The 21,969-nt window shown below is 39.9% G+C and overlaps 1 protein-coding gene across 3 annotated transcripts in view; it reads left to right on the plus strand.

Annotated features, from left to right (window-relative positions):
- OGT (O-linked N-acetylglucosamine (GlcNAc) transferase) overlaps positions 1 to 21,969 on the plus strand; it is a 63,464-nt gene that overhangs the window by 28,799 nt on the left and 12,696 nt on the right. For all 3 annotated transcript variants that reach the window (XM_080653748.1, XM_080653747.1, XM_080653749.1), the window contains exons 15-19: positions 838 to 963; positions 1,350 to 1,520; positions 1,635 to 1,751; positions 1,843 to 2,013; positions 3,913 to 4,065. In XM_080653748.1, the coding sequence (XP_080509874.1) occupies positions 838 to 963; positions 1,350 to 1,520; positions 1,635 to 1,751; positions 1,843 to 2,013; positions 3,913 to 4,065 (738 nt within the window). The remainder of the gene's footprint in view (positions 1 to 837; positions 964 to 1,349; positions 1,521 to 1,634; positions 1,752 to 1,842; positions 2,014 to 3,912; positions 4,066 to 21,969) is intronic.

Raw genomic sequence — 21,969 nt, forward strand, 5'->3', positions numbered from 1 at the left:
GCAAATGGAGTCATACACTGAGTGGCCAGATTATTATGATCTCTGAACGCATAATAATCTGGCCACTCAGTGTATATCCTATATAATAAAAGGCTAATATGCAAATTGTCCCCTCGACCAGGAGTTCGACCAGCAGGCAGGCCGGCCAATTGCCCATGTCCCCTCCCCCTGGCCAGGCTGGCCAGACCCCACCCATGCACGAATTCATGCACTGGGCCTCTAACACACACACACACACACACACACACACACACACACACACACACACACTCTCTCTCTCTCTCTCTCTCTCTCTCTCTCTCTCTCTCTCTCTCTCTCTCTCTCTCTCTCTCTGAGTGGCCAGATTATTATGCGTTCAGAGATCATAATAATCTGGCCACTCAGTGTATGGTCTGGAAGTATTACAGTTTTGATCAATTTTAACTTTTATAATAGATTTTTGTACATTTTTTATGGTAGTAAATGATGAAATAGAATAGTATCTGTATATGTTTTATGCATTCACAGCATAACTTTTTCGTGGCATTTTTTTTTTCAATAGTTCTAGGCTATGTAATTCATTTGTGAGTATTTTCAAACTGTCACAGGTCTCCAAAAATTTTTGCAGTATATTTATTGGAAAAAAACTGCACTGTCAAACCTATATTGTGCAAGAGTTAAATATATTCTGTTTCTGTAATGCTTTGGGCCCATTTTAATGGCACTTAATCATATTTTTACCCTGCATTTATATGTGTTCTTACTTTTGCATTTAGGAATCTGAATTGTATTTAATGCCAATAAAACTAATTGAATTAACCTGAGATTATACCTAATGAGTTCTTTTTTATTCCACAGATTCCATGCAACGGAAAAGCAGCTGATCGCATCCATCAGGATGGTATACACATCCTTGTAAATATGAATGGTTATACCAAGGGTGCTCGAAATGAACTCTTTGCTCTCAGGCCAGCTCCTATTCAGGTAAAGGAATTAATAATTGCTCACAATGTCTATTGGGCTAAAAAGATAGTAATGTGCTTTTTTCCCCTTTGGTTACCTGACATTGGAAACAATAGAGCAGACATACCTGACTTAAGGGAAAAAAAGTATAGTTCTCAAAAGGCACAGGGACAGCGAATTTTGAGTGTAGAACACAATGCCCACACTACATGTATACAAAGACATGCATTTCATAGTTGGGTATAAATAGTTCTTTTGTCTCGTAAAGTAGAAAAACACTTTAGCACTTACGTTAGTCTAAAATACTATTTGATTGCTCTTGGCTGAGTCAGTCCTCCCTGTTTGTTTGTTTACTTAATTTTGGACCCTTTGAAGGAAGGTTCTTAGTCTGTTTTTCCCCCCCTTAGGCAATGTGGCTCGGATACCCTGGGACTAGTGGGGCGCTTTTCATGGATTATATCATCACTGATCAGGAAACTTCACCTGCTGAAGTTGCTGAACAGTATTCTGAAAAACTGGCTTATATGCCACATACTTTCTTTATTGGTGATCATGCTAATATGTTTCCTCATCTGAAGGTAGGTAGAAAAACAGTGCTATGGGGAATTGCAAAGAACTATAGTCATTTATTTTCTTGCTAGTGTCCCTATGCATCCTAAAAGACATGTCTGAAACTTTTTTCTTCTGATTAGAAAAAGGCAGTTATCGATTTTAAGTCCAATGGGCACATTTATGACAATCGGATTGTTCTGAATGGCATCGACCTGAAAGCATTTCTTGATAGTTTACCGGATGTGAAAATTGTCAAGGTCAGAACCTGGTCAATATTGTCATTGAAATAAAGTTATCTGCATTTGCAATCTTTTCCCTAATGATACATTTTGTGCCATTTTTTTAAAGATGAAATGTCCTGATGGAGGAGATAATGCAGACAGCAGTAATACAGCTCTTAATATGCCAGTTATTCCTATGAATACTATTGCAGAAGCAGTTATTGAAATGATTAACAGAGGACAAATTCAGATAACAATTAATGGATTCAGTATTAGCAACGGACTGGCAACTACCCAGGTGAGAAGAGAATAATAGTGCATAATATGTACCACCAGGTATACATTCACCTCATTGAAATCTCATAATAACTCTAGCAGGTAAGCATAATTATCCCTGTTTTATAGATGAAGAAATGAATTCAGTGGAAATTGGCATCTTAAATAGGTTTGTTCGATTTCAAAATCGCCTGGATTCAGCCAGTAGGTTATACTAGTGAGAGTCTATTGTGTTCATATCTTGTTATTTCCTTCTGTGGCTTTACTCTCAACAATGATGAACTTGGTTGTGTAACTAACTTATCCTTTCCCTAGTTAATTCTTACTCCTCTTTAAGACTTTCAGTTCAGAGAGCTCCTCCAAGAATCTGTCCCTGTCTTTATCCTCAGATTTCTTTGGATAAATATCCAGAAGAGGGATTGCTGGATCATATGGTAGTTCTATTTTTAATTTTTTGAGAAGCCTCCATACTCTTTTCCACAGTGGGTACACAAATTTCCAATTCTACCAACAGTGCATGTGTGTTCCCTTTTCTCTACATCTTCACCAACACTTGTTTGTTGATTTATTGATAATAGCCCTTCTGGCAGGTGTGAGGTGATCTCTCATTTTGGTTTTAATTTGTACTTCCCTGATCCCATTGTATACTGTAACTTCTGTAATATTTGGATATATCTTTATATCCAGTGTGACACATAATTCCCTAGTTTTGTATTCTCCACTGAATTGAAGACTTGTGTCTTAGCAACAATAATGCAATATGTGCTCAATAAATATATAATGCATACTTGAATAAGTGAATATGTAGCTCTGTCACAAGATCTCTGACCTCTTAGGAGTTAAAATTTTTACTTGTACATCATTTTATACCAAGGGTGCTCAAAATGAACTCTTTGCTCACAGGCCAGATCCTTAATAGGAGGTAAAGGAATTAATAATAATCACTCACTGTGTCTATTGGGCTAAAAAGACAGTATTGTTCTTTTTCCCTCTGGTTACCTGGTATTGGAAACACTAGAGCAGACATATTTGACTTAAAGTATAGGTGGGTTTTTTTTTTGGTATTTCATTTTTTCCCATAACCATTTATCCCTTCTAATCCCTCTTCCATCTCCACCCCCCTTGCAGTCACCACACTCAAATATAGTTGAAATGCACAGAGACAGAATTTTGAGTGTAGAACATAATGCCCATATGTATGAAATGACCTTATACACAAGGAATAAGTTACATAACAATGTTAGGCAGTACTCACGTGGGAATTACAAGATAAGATTATAATTGGGTATATAGGTACTCAGTAATGATCAATGTGGGGAGAGGCAGTCTTAGAGAATGTTTGGAGGAATAATTTAAGTTTAGTCTTAAAGGGTGTGTTTCATTTAGAAAAGGACATTTCATTCATGAAGAAAAGAGTAAGCAAAACATGGCTGTTGGATTAATAGGGTTTTGAAGGTAACTTTTTGACCAGAATGAAAAGTTATTTTTTAAAAATATATTTTATTGATTTTTTACAGAGAGGAAGAGATAGGGATAGAGAGTTAGAAACATCGATGAGAGAGAAACATCGATCAGCTGCCTCCTGCACACCTCCTATTGGGGATGTGCCCGCAACCAAGGTACATGCCCTTGACCGGAATCGAACCTGGTACCTTTCAGTCCGCAGACCGACGCTCTATCCACTGAGCCAAACCGGTTAGGGCAGAATGAAAAGTTTTTATAGTGCATTACCCTACCTCCCCCCCCCAAACACACACCAAATTAAGATAATGTTATAACTTTTTTCTTTTTAACTTAATATGTCATGAATATTTTATAGTTCTTGACAGCTATACCGTTTTTCACATTCTTCACTGATTTAAAAAAATACCGGACTGTGTTGACTTTAAGTATAATCATTGTATTATTTTTCTTGTTCTAGATCAACAATAAGGCTGCCACTGGAGAGGAGGTTCCCCGTACCATTATTGTAACTACACGTTCTCAATATGGTTTACCAGAAGATGCCATTGTCTATTGTAACTTCAATCAGTTATATAAAATTGACCCTTCTACTTTGCAAATGTGGGCAAATGTGAGTTTATGTAGATTCGTTATTAATATGTAGAGACTGGGAAAGATTTGGTATACAGGTCATCTTGCTGAGACTGCCTCTGACCCCCATTCATGAGTGGCTGTGCTCATTTCTTCTTACTTAAAAAAATTTATTTCCAGTTACAGTTGGCGTGCAATATTATATTATTTCAGGTGTAAAACATAGTAATTAGTCATTTATATACCTCACAAAGTGATTGCCCCAATAAGTTGAGTACTCATCTATCGACTATATTCCCTGTGCTGTGATTTACACCCACATGGCTATTTTTGTAACTGGCAATTTGTACTACTTAACCCCTTTCACAATTTTTTCACCCATTCCCCCATCCCCCTCCGATCTGGTGACCATCACCTTGTTCTCTGTATCTATGAGTTTGTTTCTGTTTTCATTTATTTTGTTCTTTAGATTCCACATATAAGTGAAGTCATATGAAATTCTCTTTCTCTGACTTATTTTACTTAGCATAATACTTTCTAGGTCTAGCAATGTTGTCACAAATGATAAGATTGCATTCCTTTTTAATAGCCGGGTAATATTCCATTTTAGATATGTATGGTATCTTTATCCAGTCGTCTACTGATTGGTACTTAGGCTGCTTCCATATCTTGGCTATTAGTGCTGCAGTGAACATAGGGGTACATATATATTTCAAGTTAGTGTTTTGGATTTCTTCTGATAAATACCCAGAAGTGGAATTGCTGAGTCATATGGTAATTCTATTTAAAAATTTTTAAGGAACCTCCATTCTATTTTTTATAATGACTGCGCACCAATTTGTAATCCCACCACAGTGCACGAGGGTTTCCTTTTCTCCACATCCTTGCCAACACTTGTTAGTTGATTTATTGATATAGCCATTATAACAGGTGTAAGGTGATAACTCATTGTGGTTTTAATTTGCATTTTCCCAATGATTAGTGATGTTGAGCATCTTTTTATATGTTTGTTGGCCATCTGTATGTTCTCTTTGAAGAAATATCTGTTCAGGGGTGGGCAAACTTTTTGACTTGAGGGCCACAGTGGGTTCTTAAACTGGACCGGAGGACCGGAACAAAAGCATGGATGGAGTGTTTGGTGAACTAATATAAATTCAAAGTAAAGGAGCGGAGGGGAGAGCAAGAGAACCAGATAGAACAGCCGGATCCGGCCCGCGGGCCATAGTTTGCCCACGGCTGGTTTAGGTCCTTTGCCCAATTTTCAATTGGATTTCTTGTTTTTTGGTGTTAAGCTATATGAGTTCCTTACATATTTAACTTCTTTTTAAAAAATATATTTTTATTGATTTCAGAGAGGAAGGGAGAGGGAAAGAGAGATAAAAACATCGATGATGAGACCGAATCATTGATCAGCTGCCTCCTGCATGCCCCATATTGGGGATTGAGCCCGCGACCTGGGCACGTGCCCTTGACTGGAATCGAACCCGGGACCCTTCAGTCCACAGGCTGATGCTCTGTCCACTGAGCAAAATCTGCTAGGGCTAGATATTAACTTTTTATTGGATATATCATTGGTAAATATCTCTCACTCAGTAGGTTGTATTTTTGTTGATGGTTTCCTTCTCTATGCAGAAACCTTTTGATTTGATGTGGTCCCATGTTTATTTTTTCCTTTGTTTCCTGTGCCTAAGGAGACATTAAAAAACATTGCTACAAGCAGTGTCATGGGGTTGACTGCATGTGTTTTCCTCTAGGAGTTTTATGGTTTCATTTAAGTCTTCTTTAAAAATTTCTTTATTGATTAAGGTATTACATATGTGTCCTTATTCCCCCATTACCCCCCACCTCCCATTCATGACCCCACCCCCCTGATGTCTGTGTCCATTGATTAGGCTTATATGCATGCATATAAGTCCTTTGGTTGATCTCTCCCCCTTACCCCCACCCTCCCCTACCTTCCCTGAGGTTTGACATTCTGATTGATGTTTCTCTGTCTCTGGATCTATTTTTGTTCATCAGTTTATGTTGTTCATTATATTCCACAAATGAGTGAGATCATGTGATATTTATCTTTCTCTGCCTGGCTTATTTCACTTAGCATAATGCTCTCCAGTTCCATCCATGCTGTTGCAAATGGTAAGAATTCCTTCTTTTTTACTGCACCATAGTATTCCATTGTGCAGATGTACCACAGTTTTTTAATCCACTCATCTGCTGATGGGCACTTAGGCTGTTTCCAAATCTTAGCTATGGTGAATTGTGCTGCTATGAACATAGGGGTGCATATATCCTTTCTGATTGGTGTTACTAGTTTCTTGGGATATATTCCTGGAAGTGGGATCACTGGGTCAAATGGGAGTTCCATTTTTAGTTTTTTTTTTATTAAGGTATTACATGTGTACATATCTTCCCATTGCCCCCCCCACCCCACTCCCATACATGCCCTCACCCCCCAGTGTCTTAAATATCCATTGATTATGCTTATATGCATGCATACAAGTCCTTCGGTTGATCTCTTATCTCCCCCACCTCTCCCTAACCTTCCCACTGTAATTTGACAGTCTGTTTGATGCTTTACTTCCTCTGTATCTGTCTTTTTGTTCATCAGTTTATAATGTTCTTTATTATCCACAAATGAGTGAGGATCATGTGGTATTTTTCTTTCATTGACTGGCTTATTTCACTTAGCATAATGCTCTCCAGTTCCATCCAGGTTGCTGCAAATGGTAAGAATTCCTTCTTTTTTATGGCAGCATAATATTCCATTGTGTAGATGTACCATAGTTTTCTGATCCAGTCATCTGCTGACGGGCACCTAGGCTGTTACCAAAGCTTAGCTATTGTAAATTGTGCTGCTATAGGGGTGCATATATCCTTTCTGATTGGTGTTTCCAGTTTCTTAGGATATATTCCTAGAAGTGGGATTACTGGGTGAAATGGGAGTTCCATTTTTAGTTTTTTGAGGAAACTCCATACTGTTCTCCACAGTGGCTGTACCAGTCTGCATTCCCACCAGCAGTGCACGAGGGTTCCTTTTTCTCCGCATCCTCGCCAGCACTTGTCGTTTATTGATTTGTTGATGATAGCAGCCATTCTGACAGGTGTGAGGGTTCCCTTTTCTCCGCATCCTCGCCAGCACTTTTCATTTGTTGATTTGTTGATGATAGCAGCCATTCTGACAGGTGTGAGATGGTACCACATTGTTGTTTTGATTTGCATCTGTCAGGTGATTAGTGACTGAGCATGTTTTCATATGTCTCTTGGCCTTCCTTCTGTCTTCTTTCAAAAATTAGGTCCGTTGCCCATTTCTTTATTGGATCCTGTATCTTCCTTTTATTAAGTTGTATAAGTTCCCTGTAGATGTTGGAGATTAAACCTTTATCAGTGATAACATTTGCAAATATGTTCTCCCATATTTGCTTTCTTGTTGTTTTGTTGATGGTTTCTTTTGCTGTGCAGAAGCTTTTTATTTATTTATTTATTTTTCACAAATAAAGGATCTGTGTTCACAATCCCACTCTTGAAGTATTTTCTTTTTTTGTTTTGTTCTTTTTTTAAATTTAATTAATCTTTATTGTTCAGGTTATTACAATTGTTTCTCCTTTTTCCCCTCCATAGCTCCCCTCCACCCAGTTCCCACCCCACCCTCTGCCCTTACCTCCCCCCACACTGTCCTCATCCATAGGTGTCTGATTTTTGTCCAGTCTCTTCCTGCACCCCCCATACCCCTTTCCCCCTGAGAATTACCAGTCCATTCCCTTTCTATGCCCCTGATTCTATTATATTCACCAGTTTATTCTGTTCCTCAGATTTTTAATTCACTTGATTTTTAGGTTTACTTGTTGATAGATATGTATTTGTTGTTCATAATTTTTCTCTTTACTTTTTTCTTCTTCCTCTTCTTAAAGAATACCTTTCAGCATTTCATATAATACTGGTTTGGTGGTGATGAACTCCTTTAGCTTTTTCTTATCTGTGAAGCTCTTTATCTGACCTTCCATTCTGAATAATAGCTTTGCTGGGTAGAGTAGTCTTAGTTGTAGGTTCTTGCTATTCATAACTTTGAATATTTCTTGCCACTCCCGTCTGGCCTGCATAGTTTCTGTTGAGAAATCAGCTGACAATTGTATGGGTGCTCCCTTGTAGGTAATTAACTGTTTTTCTCTTGCTGCTTTTAATATTCTCTCTTTGTCTTTTGCTCTTGGCATTTTAATTATGATGTGTCTTGGTGTGGTCCTCTTTGGATTCCTTTTGTTTTGGGGTTCTGTGCGCTTCCTGGACTTGTAAGTCTATTTCTTTCACCAGGTGGGGGAAGTTTTCAGTCATTATTTCTTCCAATAGGTTTTCAGTATCTTTTTCTTTTTTAAATATATTTTATTGACTTTTTTACAGAGAGGAAGGGAGAGGGATAGAGAGTTAGAAACATCGATGAGAGAGAAACATCAATCAGCTGCCTCCTGCACATCCCCCACTGGGGATGTGCCCGCAACCAAGGTACATGCCCTTGACCGGAATTGAACCCGGGACCCTTCAGTCCGCAGGCCGACGCTCTATCCACTGAGCCAAACCGGTCAGGGCGGTTTTCAGTATCTTGCTCTCTCTCTTCTTCTGGCATCCCCATAATTCTGATGTTGGTACACTTGAAGTTGTCCCAGAGGCTTCTTACACTATCTTCAACTTTTTGGATTCCTTTTTCTTTTTTTTGCTTTTCCAGTTGAATGTTTTTTGCTTCTTTGTATTTCGAATCTTTGACTTGATTCTTGCATCCTTCTAGTCTGCTGTTGGGTCTCTGTATAATATTTTTTATTTCAGTCAGTGTATGTTTAATTTCTAGTTGGTCCTTTTTCATATCTTCAAGGGTCTCATTATATTTATCGGCCTTTTCTAGGATATTCTTGAAGAGCCTTTTAACCGTGGTTTTGAATTCTATATCCAGTCATTTGTTTTCCTCCATTTCTTTCGTTTGTGATCTGTTTCTTCGTCTCCCCATTTTTCACTGCTTCTCTGAGTTGGTAGGGTAGATTTGTGTGCTAGGTTTCCTATATGGCCCAGTGGGTCGGCCTCCCCAGTTAACCTGAGGTGGACACTCTTGGTGCACCCCTTTGTGGACTGTGTGTACAGCCTTGTTGTAGTTAAGTCTTGATTGTTGTTGGTATCACTGGGAGGAATTGACCTGCAGGCCAGTTGGCTGTGAGGATCAGCTGTGTCTACACTGGGACATTTTCGGTGCTGGAGACAGCCTTATAGGATTAGCCTTGCCATATTGCAAAAGCTTCTGTGCTCATCTTGGAAGGGGTGGAACCTCAGGGCGGGGCAGAGAGTCTTGGCTTCCCGTCAGACGTGCCCTTGCATGGGACTCTCCAGACCTCTGCCTTCCACGGTTCCCGAGTTTCCGCCTTACAGTCCAGATTTCCCCCACAAGAGCGTGAGTCCCCAGGGGCTTGCCTGGAACTACGGTTCAGTGCAGTCGGAACTGGGGTTCAGTGCAGTCAGGAGCTTCTGACTCCCTTCCGCTAGGGATAGCCTGTGGTAACCTCCGCAGCCAGTCTTTGTGCACACTCGCGCCTCCAGATGCTGCCGCGGCTCCCCTGAGTCTCCGAGTCTCCGTGTGCCTTTCTCTCTACCTGACAGTCCAAACTTCCCCTGGATGAGCCTGGGTCCACAGGGTTTAGCCCGGAACTGAGGTTCAGTGCAGTTGAAACTGGGGTTCAGTGCAGTCAGGGGCTTCTTTCCCCCTCCAGCCAGAGAAAGCCAGCCAGACCCTCCACCGCCGTTCCTCTCTGTGCGCGCATGTCTCCGTACCTCAGCCCTTTGCCGCTCCTTCTCCGTGAACTTTCCTATTTCCTTCCAGTTGTAGAATTTCCACTCAGCCAGCTTTCCTGTGGTTCTGGATATGGTGTCCATTCTGTCTTTTCGTTATAGTTTTGAAGTTGTTGTGCAGGGCAGCAGTTTAGGTGCTTACCTATGCCGCCATCTTGGTTTCTCTATGAGGTATGTGCTTCAAAAGCTTTTTATTTTGATGTAGTCCCATTTGTTTATTTTCTATTTAGTTTCCATTGCGCTAGGAGTGGTATCAGTGAAGAAATTTCTTCGGCATATGTCTGAGATTTCTCTGCCTGTGGATACTTCTAGTATTTTTATGGTTTCCCATCTTATGTTTAAGTCCTTTATCCATTTTGAGTTTATTTTTGTGTATGGTGTAAGTTGGTGGTCTAGTTTCATTTTTTTGCATGTATCTGTCCAATTTTCCCAACACCATTTATTGAAGAGACTGTCTTGACTCCATTGTATGTCCATGCCTCCTTTGTCAAATATTAATTGAGCATAGTGGTATGGGTCGATATCTTGGTTCTCTATTCTATTCCATTGATCTATATGTCTGTTCTTGTGCCAGTACCAGGCAGTTTTGAGAACAGTGGCTTTGTAATACAGCTTGAAATCTGATATTGAGATCTTTGTTCTTCTTTCTCAGGATTGCTGTGGCTATTTGGGGTCTTTTTTTATTCCAGGTCAATTTTTGGAGAGTTCTTTCTAGGTCTGTGAAATATGCCGTTGGTATTTTAATGGGGAGTGCATTGAATCTATAGATTGCTTTGGTAGTATGGACATTTTAATGATGTTGATTCTACCAACCCACGAACATGGTATGCTCTTCCATCTATTTATGTCTTCCTCTATCTCTTTTTTCAATGTCTTGTAATTTTCTGAGTAGAGGTCTTTTACCTCCTTAGTTAAGTTTATTTCTAGGTATCTTAATTTTTTTGGTGCGATGATAAATGGGATTGTTTTCTTAGTCTATCTTTCTGTAAGATCACTGTTGGTGTATAGAAATGCCATAGATTTCTTGGCATTAATTTTGTGTCTTGCTACATTGCTGAATTCATTTTTTAAGTCTAATAATTTTTTGATGGAGTCTTTAGGGTTTTCTATGTACAGTATCATGTCATCTGCGAATAAGGACAGTTTTACTTCTTTTACAATTTGGATGCCTTTTATTTCTTCTTCGTGTCTGATCACAATGGCTAGTACTTCCCAGTATTATGTTGAACAGGAGTGGTGAGAGTGGGCATCCCTGTCTTGTTCCTGTTCTTAGGGGAAATGGTTTTAGTTTTTGTCTATTGAGTATGATGTTGGCTGTGGGTTTGTCATATATGGCTTTTATTATGTTGAGGTATGATCCTTCTATTCCCACCTTGCTAAGAGTTTTTGTCAAAAATGGGTGTTGGCTTTTGTCAAATGCTTTTTTTGCATCAATTGATATGACTATGTGGTTTTTATCTCTCAATTTCTTTATGTGATGTATCACGTTTATTGTTTTGTGGATATTGTACCATCCCTGCATCCCTGGGATAAATCCTATTGGTCATGGTGTATGATCTTTCTGATGTACTGCTGGATCCGATTTGCTAGAATTTTGTTGAGGATTTTGGCATCTATGTTCATGAGGGATATTGGCCTGTAATTCTCTTTCATTGTGTTGTCTTTATCTGCTTTTGGTATTAGGGTGATGCTGGCTTCATAGAATGAGCTTGGAAGTGTTCCTTCCTCTTGAATTTTTTGGAATAGTCTGAGGAGGGTAGGTTTTAGTTCTTCCATGAATTTTTGGTAAAACTCCCTTGGGAAGCTGTCTGGCCCCGGGCTTTTGTTTGCTGGAAGCTTTTTGATGACTGCTTCAATTTCTTCCATAGTTATTTGCCTATTGAGATGTTTAGATTCTTCCTGATTGAGTTTTTCAAGGTTGTATTTTTCTAGGAATATGTCCATTTCCTCCAGGTTGTCCAGTTTGTTGGAATAGAGTTGTTCATAGTATTTTTTAACAATCCTTTGTATTTCTGTGGGGTCTGTTGTTATTTCTCCTCTTTCATTTCTGATTTTGTTTATTTGGGTCCTCTCTCTTTGCTTCTTGGTGAGCATGGCTAGAGGTTCATCAATCTTGTTTATCCTTTCAAAGAACCAGCTCTTGGTTTTGTTGATCTTTTGTATTTTTTTTTTGGTCTCAATTTCGTTTATCTCCACTCTGATCTTTATTGTTTCCTTCCTTCTGCTTACACTGTGCTTTTCTTTTTGCTTTCTTTCTAACTCTTTGAGTTGTAGGGTTAGGTAATTTATTACCATTGTTTCTTGTTTTTTTGCAGTAGGCTTGTAGAGCTATGAACTTCGCTCTCAAGACTGCTTTCACTATGTCCCATAGATTTTGGATTTGTTGTGTTTTCATTGTCATTTGTTGCCATGATGTTTTTTATTTCTTCCTTGATTTCTCTGGTAACCCAGTCATTGTTTAATAGCATGCTGTTTAGTCTCCATGTGTTTGATTTTTTTGGATTGTTTTTATTGTAGTTAATTTTCAGTTTTATGCCACTGTGATCTGAGAAGATGCTTGATATGATTTCTGTCTTCTTGAATTTGAAGAGACTTTGCCTATGACCCAACATATGGTCTATCTTTGAAAATGACCCATGTGCACCTGAGAAGAATGTATATTCTGTGTCTTTGGGGTATAATGTTCTGAAGATCTGAATTAATTCCATCTGGTCTAGTGAGTCATTTAGGATTGATGTTTCTTTGCTGATTTTTTGTTTGGTTGATTTATCCAGTGGTGTCATTGGGGTATTAAAGTCCCCTACTATGATTGTATTGCTGTCAGTTTCTCCTTTGATATCCTCCCGGAGTTGTTTTTATGTATTTGGGTGCTCCTCTATTGGGGGCGTGTATATTTATCAGAGTTATTTCTTCTTGCTGGATTGCTCCTTTTAGTATTATGAAGTGGCCTCCCTTATCTCTTGTTATGTCCTTCCCTTTGAGATCTAATTTGTCAGATATAAATATTGCTACCCCAGCTTTTTTTTTCATTTCCATTTGCCTGAAAAATCTTTTTCCATCCCTTCACCCTCAGTCTGTGTTTGCCTTTTTTTCTGAGGTGGGTTTCTTGTAGACAGCAGATACATGGGTTATGTTTTCTTATCCAATCTGTCACCCTATGTCTTTTGATTGGGGCATTTAATCCATTTACATTTAAAGTTATTATTGATTGGTACTTGTTTGTCACCAGTTTTTTTCTTTACCCCTGTGTTCCTTCTTCGCTTTCTATTTTTTTATTTTTACAGCATTTCTTTAGCATTTCTTGCATTGATGGTTTGGTGGTAATAAACTCCCTTACTCCTTTTTTGTCTGTGAAGCTCCTGATTTCCTCTTCAATTTTGATTGATAGCCTTGCTGGGTACAGTATTCTTGGATTCAGACCCTTCCTTTGCATGACTTTGTATATTTCATTCCATTCCCTTCTGGCCTGATGAGTTTCTGTTGAGAAATCAGTTGCTAGTCTGATGAGGGTTCCTTTGTAGGTAACTTTCTGTCTCTCTCTGGCCGCTTTTAAGATTCTTACTTTGTCGTTGGTGTTTGCCAATTTAATTATGTGCCTTTGTGTCGGTCTTTTGGGGTTCATTTTGCTTGGGACTCTGAGTTTCTTGGATTTGTGTGGGTTTTTTCTTCTCTATGTCAGGGAGGTTTTCTGTCATTATTTCTTCAAACAGGTTTTCTATTCCTTGCTCAGTTTCCTCTCCTTTTGGAACCCCTATTATGCCGATGTTGTTTTTTTAGTGTTGTCCCAGAGTTCCCTTAGGCTCTCCTCTTGCTTTTTAATTTTTTTTTTCTAGAAGCTGCTCTACTTGGGTATTTTTTCCCATCTTGTCTTCTAGCTCACTATGCGGTCCTCTGCTTCTTCTAGTCTACTCTTGATGCTTTCTATTGAGTTCTTTACAGCAGCGATGTCATTTTTCATTTCTTCTTGATTTTTCTTCATTTCCTCTTGGTTCTTACTCATATTGTCAAATGTGTCTTCCATTCTTTTCATCTACCTTATGACCATTTCTCTGAATTCTTTTTCTGGAAGGTTGCTTGCCTCCATTTCTTTTTTTTTTTTTTTTTTTTTCTGGTGATGCCTGCTTTTCTTTCATATGCGGGCTGTTTCTTTGTCTCCCCATGGTCTCTCTTCTCCGGGTGTCTGGTTATATAGTTCTCTCTCTCCAACAGACACTCCGCATGCAACCCTCAGCTGTTCTTTCTATCTGCTCCGGGACAAGGCTCGGGACATGTCTCTCTATTCCACCGCCATTTTTTTTCTCCTAATTTAAGTCTTTAATCCATTTTGACTTTATTCTTGTATCTTTTATAGCAGGTGATCCAGTTTCATTTTTTTTTTTGCATATATCTGTGCCATGCCTCCTCACACCATTTTTTAAGCAACTTTCTTTACCCTTTAAGTATTGCTTTGGCTCTGTAGGATGCTTTGGGAAGTATGGACATTTAAATAATATGAAATGGTCCTATCCATGAGGACGGTATATGCTTTAATTTATTTGTCTTCTTTAGTACCTTTCTTCAATGACACAGTTTTCTGAGTATAGGTTCTTTTTTTGTTGTTGTTAATCCTCACCCGAGGATATTATTTTTCCATTGATTTTTAGAATTAGTGAAAGGGAGGGGGAAGAGACAGAGAGAGAAACATTGATGTGAGGGAGACACATTGGATTCGTTGCTTCCTACATATGTACCCTACCAGGGCCGGGCATTGAGCCTGCAGCCAAGGTACGTGCCCTTTTCCCGAATCGAACTTTGGACTCTTCAGTCTGCTGGTCGATGCTCTATCCACTGAGCCAAATTGGCTAGGGCACAAGGATAGGTTCCTTACCTCCTAGGTAAATTTATTCCTAGACTATGAAAAAGAAGGATCTCTTACCCTTTGAGACAGCATGGAGGGACCTGGAGTGTATTATGCTAAGTGAAATAAGCCAGTTAGAGAAAGACAAGTATCACATGATCTCACTCATATGTGGAACTAATGAACAAAATAAACTGATGAACAAAATAGATCCAAAGACATAGAAGTATGGAACCGACTGATGAATCTCAGAAGGAAGGCAGGGTTGGGTGGGTGGATGGAGAGAAATTAACCAAAGAACTCACATGCATATTAGAGGCCCATTGCACGAAATTTGTGAAAGAGTAGGCCTTCCTTTCTCCGGCTGCTGGCACCAGCTTCCCTCTGGCACCTGGCACTCGGGCTTCTTCTGTAAGGTCATCCGGAAGGACATCTGGTCTAATTAGCATATTAAGCTTTTGTTATAGTTATGAATAACAATGGATACAGACAATAGTGTGGTGAATACCTGTGGGTGGCTGGGTTCCAGGTACAGGGTGAAAGGGGTCAATGAGAAAAAAATGGGACATATGTAATAAAGATAAAGATAAATTTTAAAAACACAACAACAAAAAAGTTAAAAAAATACAATCCTTACCCGGTTTGGCTCAGTGGATAGAGCGTCCGCTCGCAGACTGACAGGTCCCGGGTTCGATTCCAGTCAAGGGCACGTACCTTGGTTGCAGGTTCCCTGGCCCTTGTTGGGATGGGTGTGGGGGACAACCAATCATTGTGTCTCTCTCATATCAATGTTTCTCTCTGACTCTCCCTCTCCCTTCCACTCTCTCTAAAAATCAATGGGAAACATATCCTTGGGTGAGGATTAACAAAAAAATAAAACAAAACAGAACAAAATAATACAACAAAAAATTTATTCCTAGGTATTTTATTCTTTTTTTTAATTCAATAAATCTTTATTGTTCAGATTATTACAATTGTTCCTCTTTTTTCCCCCATAGCTCCCCTCCACCCGCTTCCCACCCCACCCTCTGCCCTTACCCCGCCCCCCCTGCACTGTCCTCATCCATAGGTGTAAGATTTTTGTCCACTCTCTTCCCGCACCCCCCACACCCCTTTCCCCCTGAGAATTATCAGTCCACTCCCTTTCTATGCCCCTGATTCTATTATATTCACCAGTTTATTCTGTTCTTCAGATTTTTTTATTCACTTGATTTTTAGATTCACTTGTTGATAGATATGTATTTGTTATTCATAATTTTTATCTTTACCTTTTTCTTCTTCTTCCTCTTCTTATAAAGAATACCTTTGAGCATTTCATATAATACTGGTTTGGTGGTGATGAACTCCTTTGGCCTTTTCTTGTCTGTGAAGCTCTTTATCTGTCCTTCAGTTCTGAATGATAGCTTTGCTGGATAGGGTAATCTTGGTTGTAGGTTCTTACTATTCATCACTTTGAATATTTCTTGCCACTCTCGTCTGGCCTGCACAGTTTCTGTTGAGAAATCAGCTGACACTTGTATGGGTGCTCCCTTGTAGGTAACTAACCGTTTTTCTCTTGCTGCTTTTAATATTCTCTCTTTGTCTTTTGCTCTTGGCATTTTAATTATGATGTGTCTTGGTGTGGTCCTCTTTGGATTCCTTTTGTTTGGGGTTCTGTGCGCTTCCTGGACTTGTAAGTCTATTTCTTTCACCAGGTGGGGGAAGTTTTCTGTCATTATTTCTTCCAATAGGTTTTCAGTATCTTGCTCTCTCTCTTCTTCTGGGACCCCCATAATTCAGATGTGGGTAAGCTTGAAGTTGTCCCAGAGGCTCCTTACACTATATTCATATTTTTGGATTCTTTTTGCTTTTTGCTTTTCTGGTTGAGTGTTTTTTGCTTCTTTGTATTTCAGATCTTTGATTTGATTCTTGCTATCCTCTAGTCTGCTGTTAGATTTCTGTATAATATTTTTTATTTCAGTCAGTGTATGCTTAATTTCTAGTTGGTTCTTTTTCATATCCTCGAGGGTCTCGCTAAATTTATCGGCCTTTTCTAGAAAATTATTGAAAAACCTTTTAACTGTGGTTTTGAACTCTATATCCAGTTGTTTGCTTTCCTCCACTTCTTTCATTTGTGATCTATTTCTTTGTCTCCACATTTTGGTTGCTTCCCTGAGTTGATAGAGTGGCTTTGTGTGCTAGGTGTCCTATAGGGCCCAGTGGCTCAGCCTCCCCAGTTACCTGAGGTGGACACTCTTTTTGTACCCCTTTGTGGGCTGTGCTCAGAGTCTTCTTGTAGTTAAGCATTGATTGTTGTTGGTATCACTGGGAAGAATTGACCTCCAGGCCAATTGGCTGTGAGGATCAGCTATGTCTATGCTGGGAGAACTTCTGTGCTGGAGACACCCTTATGGGAGAAGACTTGCAAAAGCCTCTGTGCTCAGCTTGGAATGGGGTGGAGTCTCAGGGCAGAGCAGACAGCCTTGGTTTCCCATCAGCCCTGCCCTAATAGGCCGCTGTGTCTCAGTGTCCCGTGGTAATTGCTGTAAGCACCTGAGAGAAAGCTGCTCTCTGCCAGACACTCCAGTTTTTCCCCAAATTAGTCTGGGTCCCAGAGTCTTGCCCAGACCTGGAGTTTAGTGCAGTCGGGAGCTTTTGTCTTTCTCCCGCTTGAGAAAACCAGCCGCGTACTCAGTTGCCTGCCCTCTCCGCGCGCGTGCCTTGGTACCTCTGCCTCCTGCAGCTCCTTTGATTCTCAGTGTGCTTTTCTCTTTCCTGACAGTCCAGTTTCTCCCCGTATGCGTCTGGGTCCCCAGTCTCGCCCGGAACTGGAGTTCAGCTCAGTCGGGAGCTTTTTCTTGCTCACGCTTGAGAAAGCCAGCCGCACCCTCAGTTGCCAGTCCTCTCCGCGCGTGCGTCTCAGTACCTCTGCCTCCTGCAGCTCCTCTGAGTCTCAGTGTGCTTTTCTCTTTCCTTCTAGTTGTAGAATTTCCACTCAGCCAGCCTTCTGTGGTTGTGGATGATGTCCGTTTTGTCTTTTAGTTGTAGTTTTGAAATTGTTGTGCAAGGCAGCAGTTTAGGTGTTTACCTATGCCGCCATCTTGGTTTCTCTGGTATTTTATTCTTTATGCAATTGTAAATGGGATTATCTTCTTAATTTCTCCTTCTGATAGTTTGTTATTGGTGCATGAAAATGCAACTGATTTCTGAATATTAACTTTGTATCCTGCTATTTTACTGAATTCATTCATCAATTCCAATAGTTTTTTGTGGACTCCTTAGGGATCTCCATATAGTATCAGCTCATCTGAAAATAATGACAGTTTTGCGTCTTCCTTTGCAGTTCGGATGCCTTTATTTTTTTCTTTTCTCATTGTTATGGCTAGGTCTTCCAATACTATCCTACATAATAAAAGGCTAATATGCAAATCGACCAAATGGCGGAATGACCGGTTGCTATGTCATGCACTGACCACCAGAGGGCAGATGCTCAATGCAGGAGCTGCCCCGTGGTGGTCATTGCGCTCCCACAGGGGGAGTGCCACTCCACCAGAAGCCGGGCTCATGGCTGGATAGCACAGTGGTGGTAGCGGGAGCCTCTCCTGCCTCCACAGAAGTCAGACATCCCCAGAGGGTTCCTGGACTGCAAGAGGGTGCAGGCCGGGCTGAGGGACACCCCCCACCCCGTGCATGAATTTTGTGCACTGGGCCTCTAGTATTGAATAAAAGTGGTGAAACTGGGCATCCTTGTCTTGTTCTTGATCTTAAAGAAAAAGCTTTCAGCTTTTTACCATTGAGTATGATGTTATCTGTGGCTTTGTCATATATGGCCTCTGTTATGTTGAGGAATGTTCACTCTATTTCCATCTTGTATCTATTGGTATGATCATATAATGTTTATCTTTATTTTATGTGTTGTGTCACAATTGTAGTATTGAACCAATTTTGTGTACTGTGAATAAATCCCACTTGATCATGGACTCTGATCTTTTTAATGGGTCATTGAATTCAGTTGCTAATATTCTGTCAAAGATTTTTACATCTATGTTCATCAGGGATATTAGCCCATAATTTTCTTTTCTTTTTGTTTTTTTTGTAGTGTCTTTGTCTGGTTTTGATATTAGAGTAATGCTGGCCTTGTAAAATTTGGGGGGAGCCATCCCTTCTTTGGAATAGTTTGAGAAGCATAGGTGTTAAGAAATGTTTAGTAAAATTTACATCCAAAGTCACCTGGTTTAGGGTTTTGTTTGCGGGAAGTTTATTGATTCTTACTTCGTTTTGTTAGTAGTTATTGGTATGTTCAGATTTTCTTTTTCTTCTGGATTGAGCCTTGGAAGATTGTATGTTTCTAGGAATTTACCCATTTCTTCCAGGTTATCCAATTTGTTGGCATCTATATATTTAAAAGCCTAAGCGACTGTCCGACTGTTTGACTGGTAGCTATGACGTGCACTGACCACCAGGGGGCAGATGCTCAATGCACAGGCATGGAAACATGGAACAGACTGATGAATCTCAGGGGTGAGGGTAGGAAAAGATTAACCAAAGATCTTATTTGCATACTACAGGCCCGTGCACCGGTGGGGTCCCTTGCCTGGCTTGTGGGGATTGGACTGAAACCAGCCCAGTGCATGGATTCTTGCACCAGTGGTGTCCCTCAGCCTGGCCTATGGGAATTGGGCCGAAACTGGCAGTCCAGCATCCACAGAGGGGTCCTGGATTACAAGAGGGTACAGGTCAGGTGGTACCCCACCAGTGCACAAATCCGTGCACTGGGCCTCTAGTATTCTTATAATCCTTTGTATTTCTGTGGTGTCGGTTGTCACTTCTCTTTTATTTCTTTTTTTTTTTTAGCTGTTTATTCCAGGTAAAGGAGTACTTGTCATACTTTTCTTTAAATTTTTTTAATTGATTTCTAGAGAGAGAGAGAGAAAGAGGGATCGATATATAGAAACATCAATGAGAGACGAACATCATGGATCGGCTGCCTCCTGCAGGCCCCCTACTGGGGATTGAGCCTTCAACCTGGGTATGTGCCCTGAGCAGGAATCAAACCAGCGAACTCTTGGTTCCTAGGTTGATTCTCAGCTGGTGAGCCACACTGGCCGGGCTTTGCATGCTTTATATTGTAAAATAAAACACAGGTACAGGAAACCACACACAAAAAATATATAGACTGGTGAATTATTACAAGGCAAACATCCTTGCAGTCACCACCCAAGTCAACGACTAGAACTCTGCTAGCCAGCATAGTAGTCTTTCCATGTGTCCCATCCCAATCACAACCCCCTGTCACCCTCCTCCCAAAAGTAACCATTTCACCTGGCTTTTATATAATCACTTTTGCTAGTTTCTTTTTTTTTTTTCTTTATTGATTAAGGTATTACATATGTGTCCTTATCCCCCCATTACCCCCACCCCCTCCCCACTCATGCCCTCACCCCCCTGGTGTTGGTGTCCATTGGTTAGGCTTATATACAGGCATACAAGTCCTTTGGTTAATCTTTCCCCCTTACCTCCACCCTCAGCTACCTTCCCTCTGAGGTTTGACAGTCTGATCGATGCTGCTAGTTTCTTTACAGTTTATCTCCCTTGTGCATCTTGCCCATTTATTTGGTTCTTCTCTTTTTCTTGATGAGTCTGTTTAAAGGTATATCCATCTTTTTATCTTTTCAAACCAGCTTTTGGTTTTGCTGATCGTTAGTTTTTTGTTTTGTTTTTTACTGTATTTTGTTTATTTCCTCTCTGATCTTTATTATTTTCTTCCATTACCCACTTTGGCCTCTGTTCTTTTTCTGGTTTTCGTAGGTGTAAGGTTAGATTGTTTATTTGAGATTTATTTTTTTGTTTTTTGAGGTAGGCCTGTATTTCTGTGAATTTCCCTCATAGAATTGCTTTGGCTGTGTCCCATAGATTTGGGGTTCTTGTGTTTTCATTTTCATTTGACTAGAGGTATTTTTCGTTTTCCTCCTTGATCTCATTGTTAACCCAATCATTGTTTAGTAGCATGTTATTTAGCCTTGTGTGTTTTTCAGTTTTCTTCTTGTAATTGATTTCTAGTTTCATATTGTTGTGATCACAGAAGATGCTTGAGATGATTTAAATCTTCTTAAACGTATTGAGACATTTTTATGACCTAACATATGGTCTATCCTGGAAAATGTTCCATGTTCACTTGAAAAGAATATACAGGATATTCCCCCAAAATGTATACAGACTTTTAACAGCTGATACCTCAGTTTTGAAAATGAAATGTATTTTAATAAACACTGTCTTTATAATTATTCATACATTTTTGGGGACACCATATATATTCTGTTGCTTTGGGGTGAAATGTCCTAAAATAACAGTTATGTTCATCTGGTCTAATGTGTCATTTTCTGTCTGCATGATCTATCCATTGATGTCAATGGGATGTTAAAGTCCCCTACTAATGCCATATTACTGTCAATCTCTCTTATTTCCATCAAAGTTTGCTTTATATATTTAGGTCCTCCTACATTGGGTGCACAGATGTTTATGAGAGTTCTGTCCTGTTGTTGGGTTGATCCATTTATCATTATGAAACGCTTTTCTTTGTGTCTTATTTATTACATTCCTTGTTTTAAAGTCTATTTTATCTGCTATAAGTATTGTTATCCCAACTTTTTTTCATTTCAGTTTACATGAATTATTTTTCCCATCCCTTCACTTTTTTTTTTTAATACTCCCCACTTGAGGATATGCTTTTATTGGCTTTTACAGAGAGACAGAGAGACAGAGAGAGAGAGAGAGAGACATTGACATGGGAGTGAAACATTGATCGGCTGCCTTCTGCACACTCTGTACTGGGGATTGAGCCTGCAACCTGGGCATGTGCCTCCCTGGGTATTGAATCAGCAACCTTTTGTTGCACAGGAGGATGCCCAACCAGCCGAGCCACACTGGCCAGGGTCATATCTTTATTTTTAATCTGTGTGTCTTTCAGTCTGAAATGTTGGTTTTTTGGGGGGAGCATATATACAGGTCTTATTTTTTTACTCAGCCACCCTATGTCTTTTTTTTTTAAATATATTTTATTGGTTTATTACAGAGAGGCAGGGAGAGGGATAGAGAGTTAGAAACATCGATGAGAGAGAAACATCGATCAGCTGCCTCCTGCACACCCGCTACTGGGGATGTGCCCGCAACCAAGGTACATGCCCTTGACTGGAATCGAACCTGGGACCCTTCAGTCCGCAGGCCGACGCTCTATCCACTGAGCCAAACCGGTCAGGGCTCTATGTCTTTTTATTGGATCATTTATCTATTTACATATAAAGTAATTAT

Source organism: Plecotus auritus, assembly GCF_963455305.1.
Source record: "Plecotus auritus genome assembly, chromosome: X".
Taxonomy (NCBI): Eukaryota; Metazoa; Chordata; class Mammalia; order Chiroptera; family Vespertilionidae; genus Plecotus; species Plecotus auritus.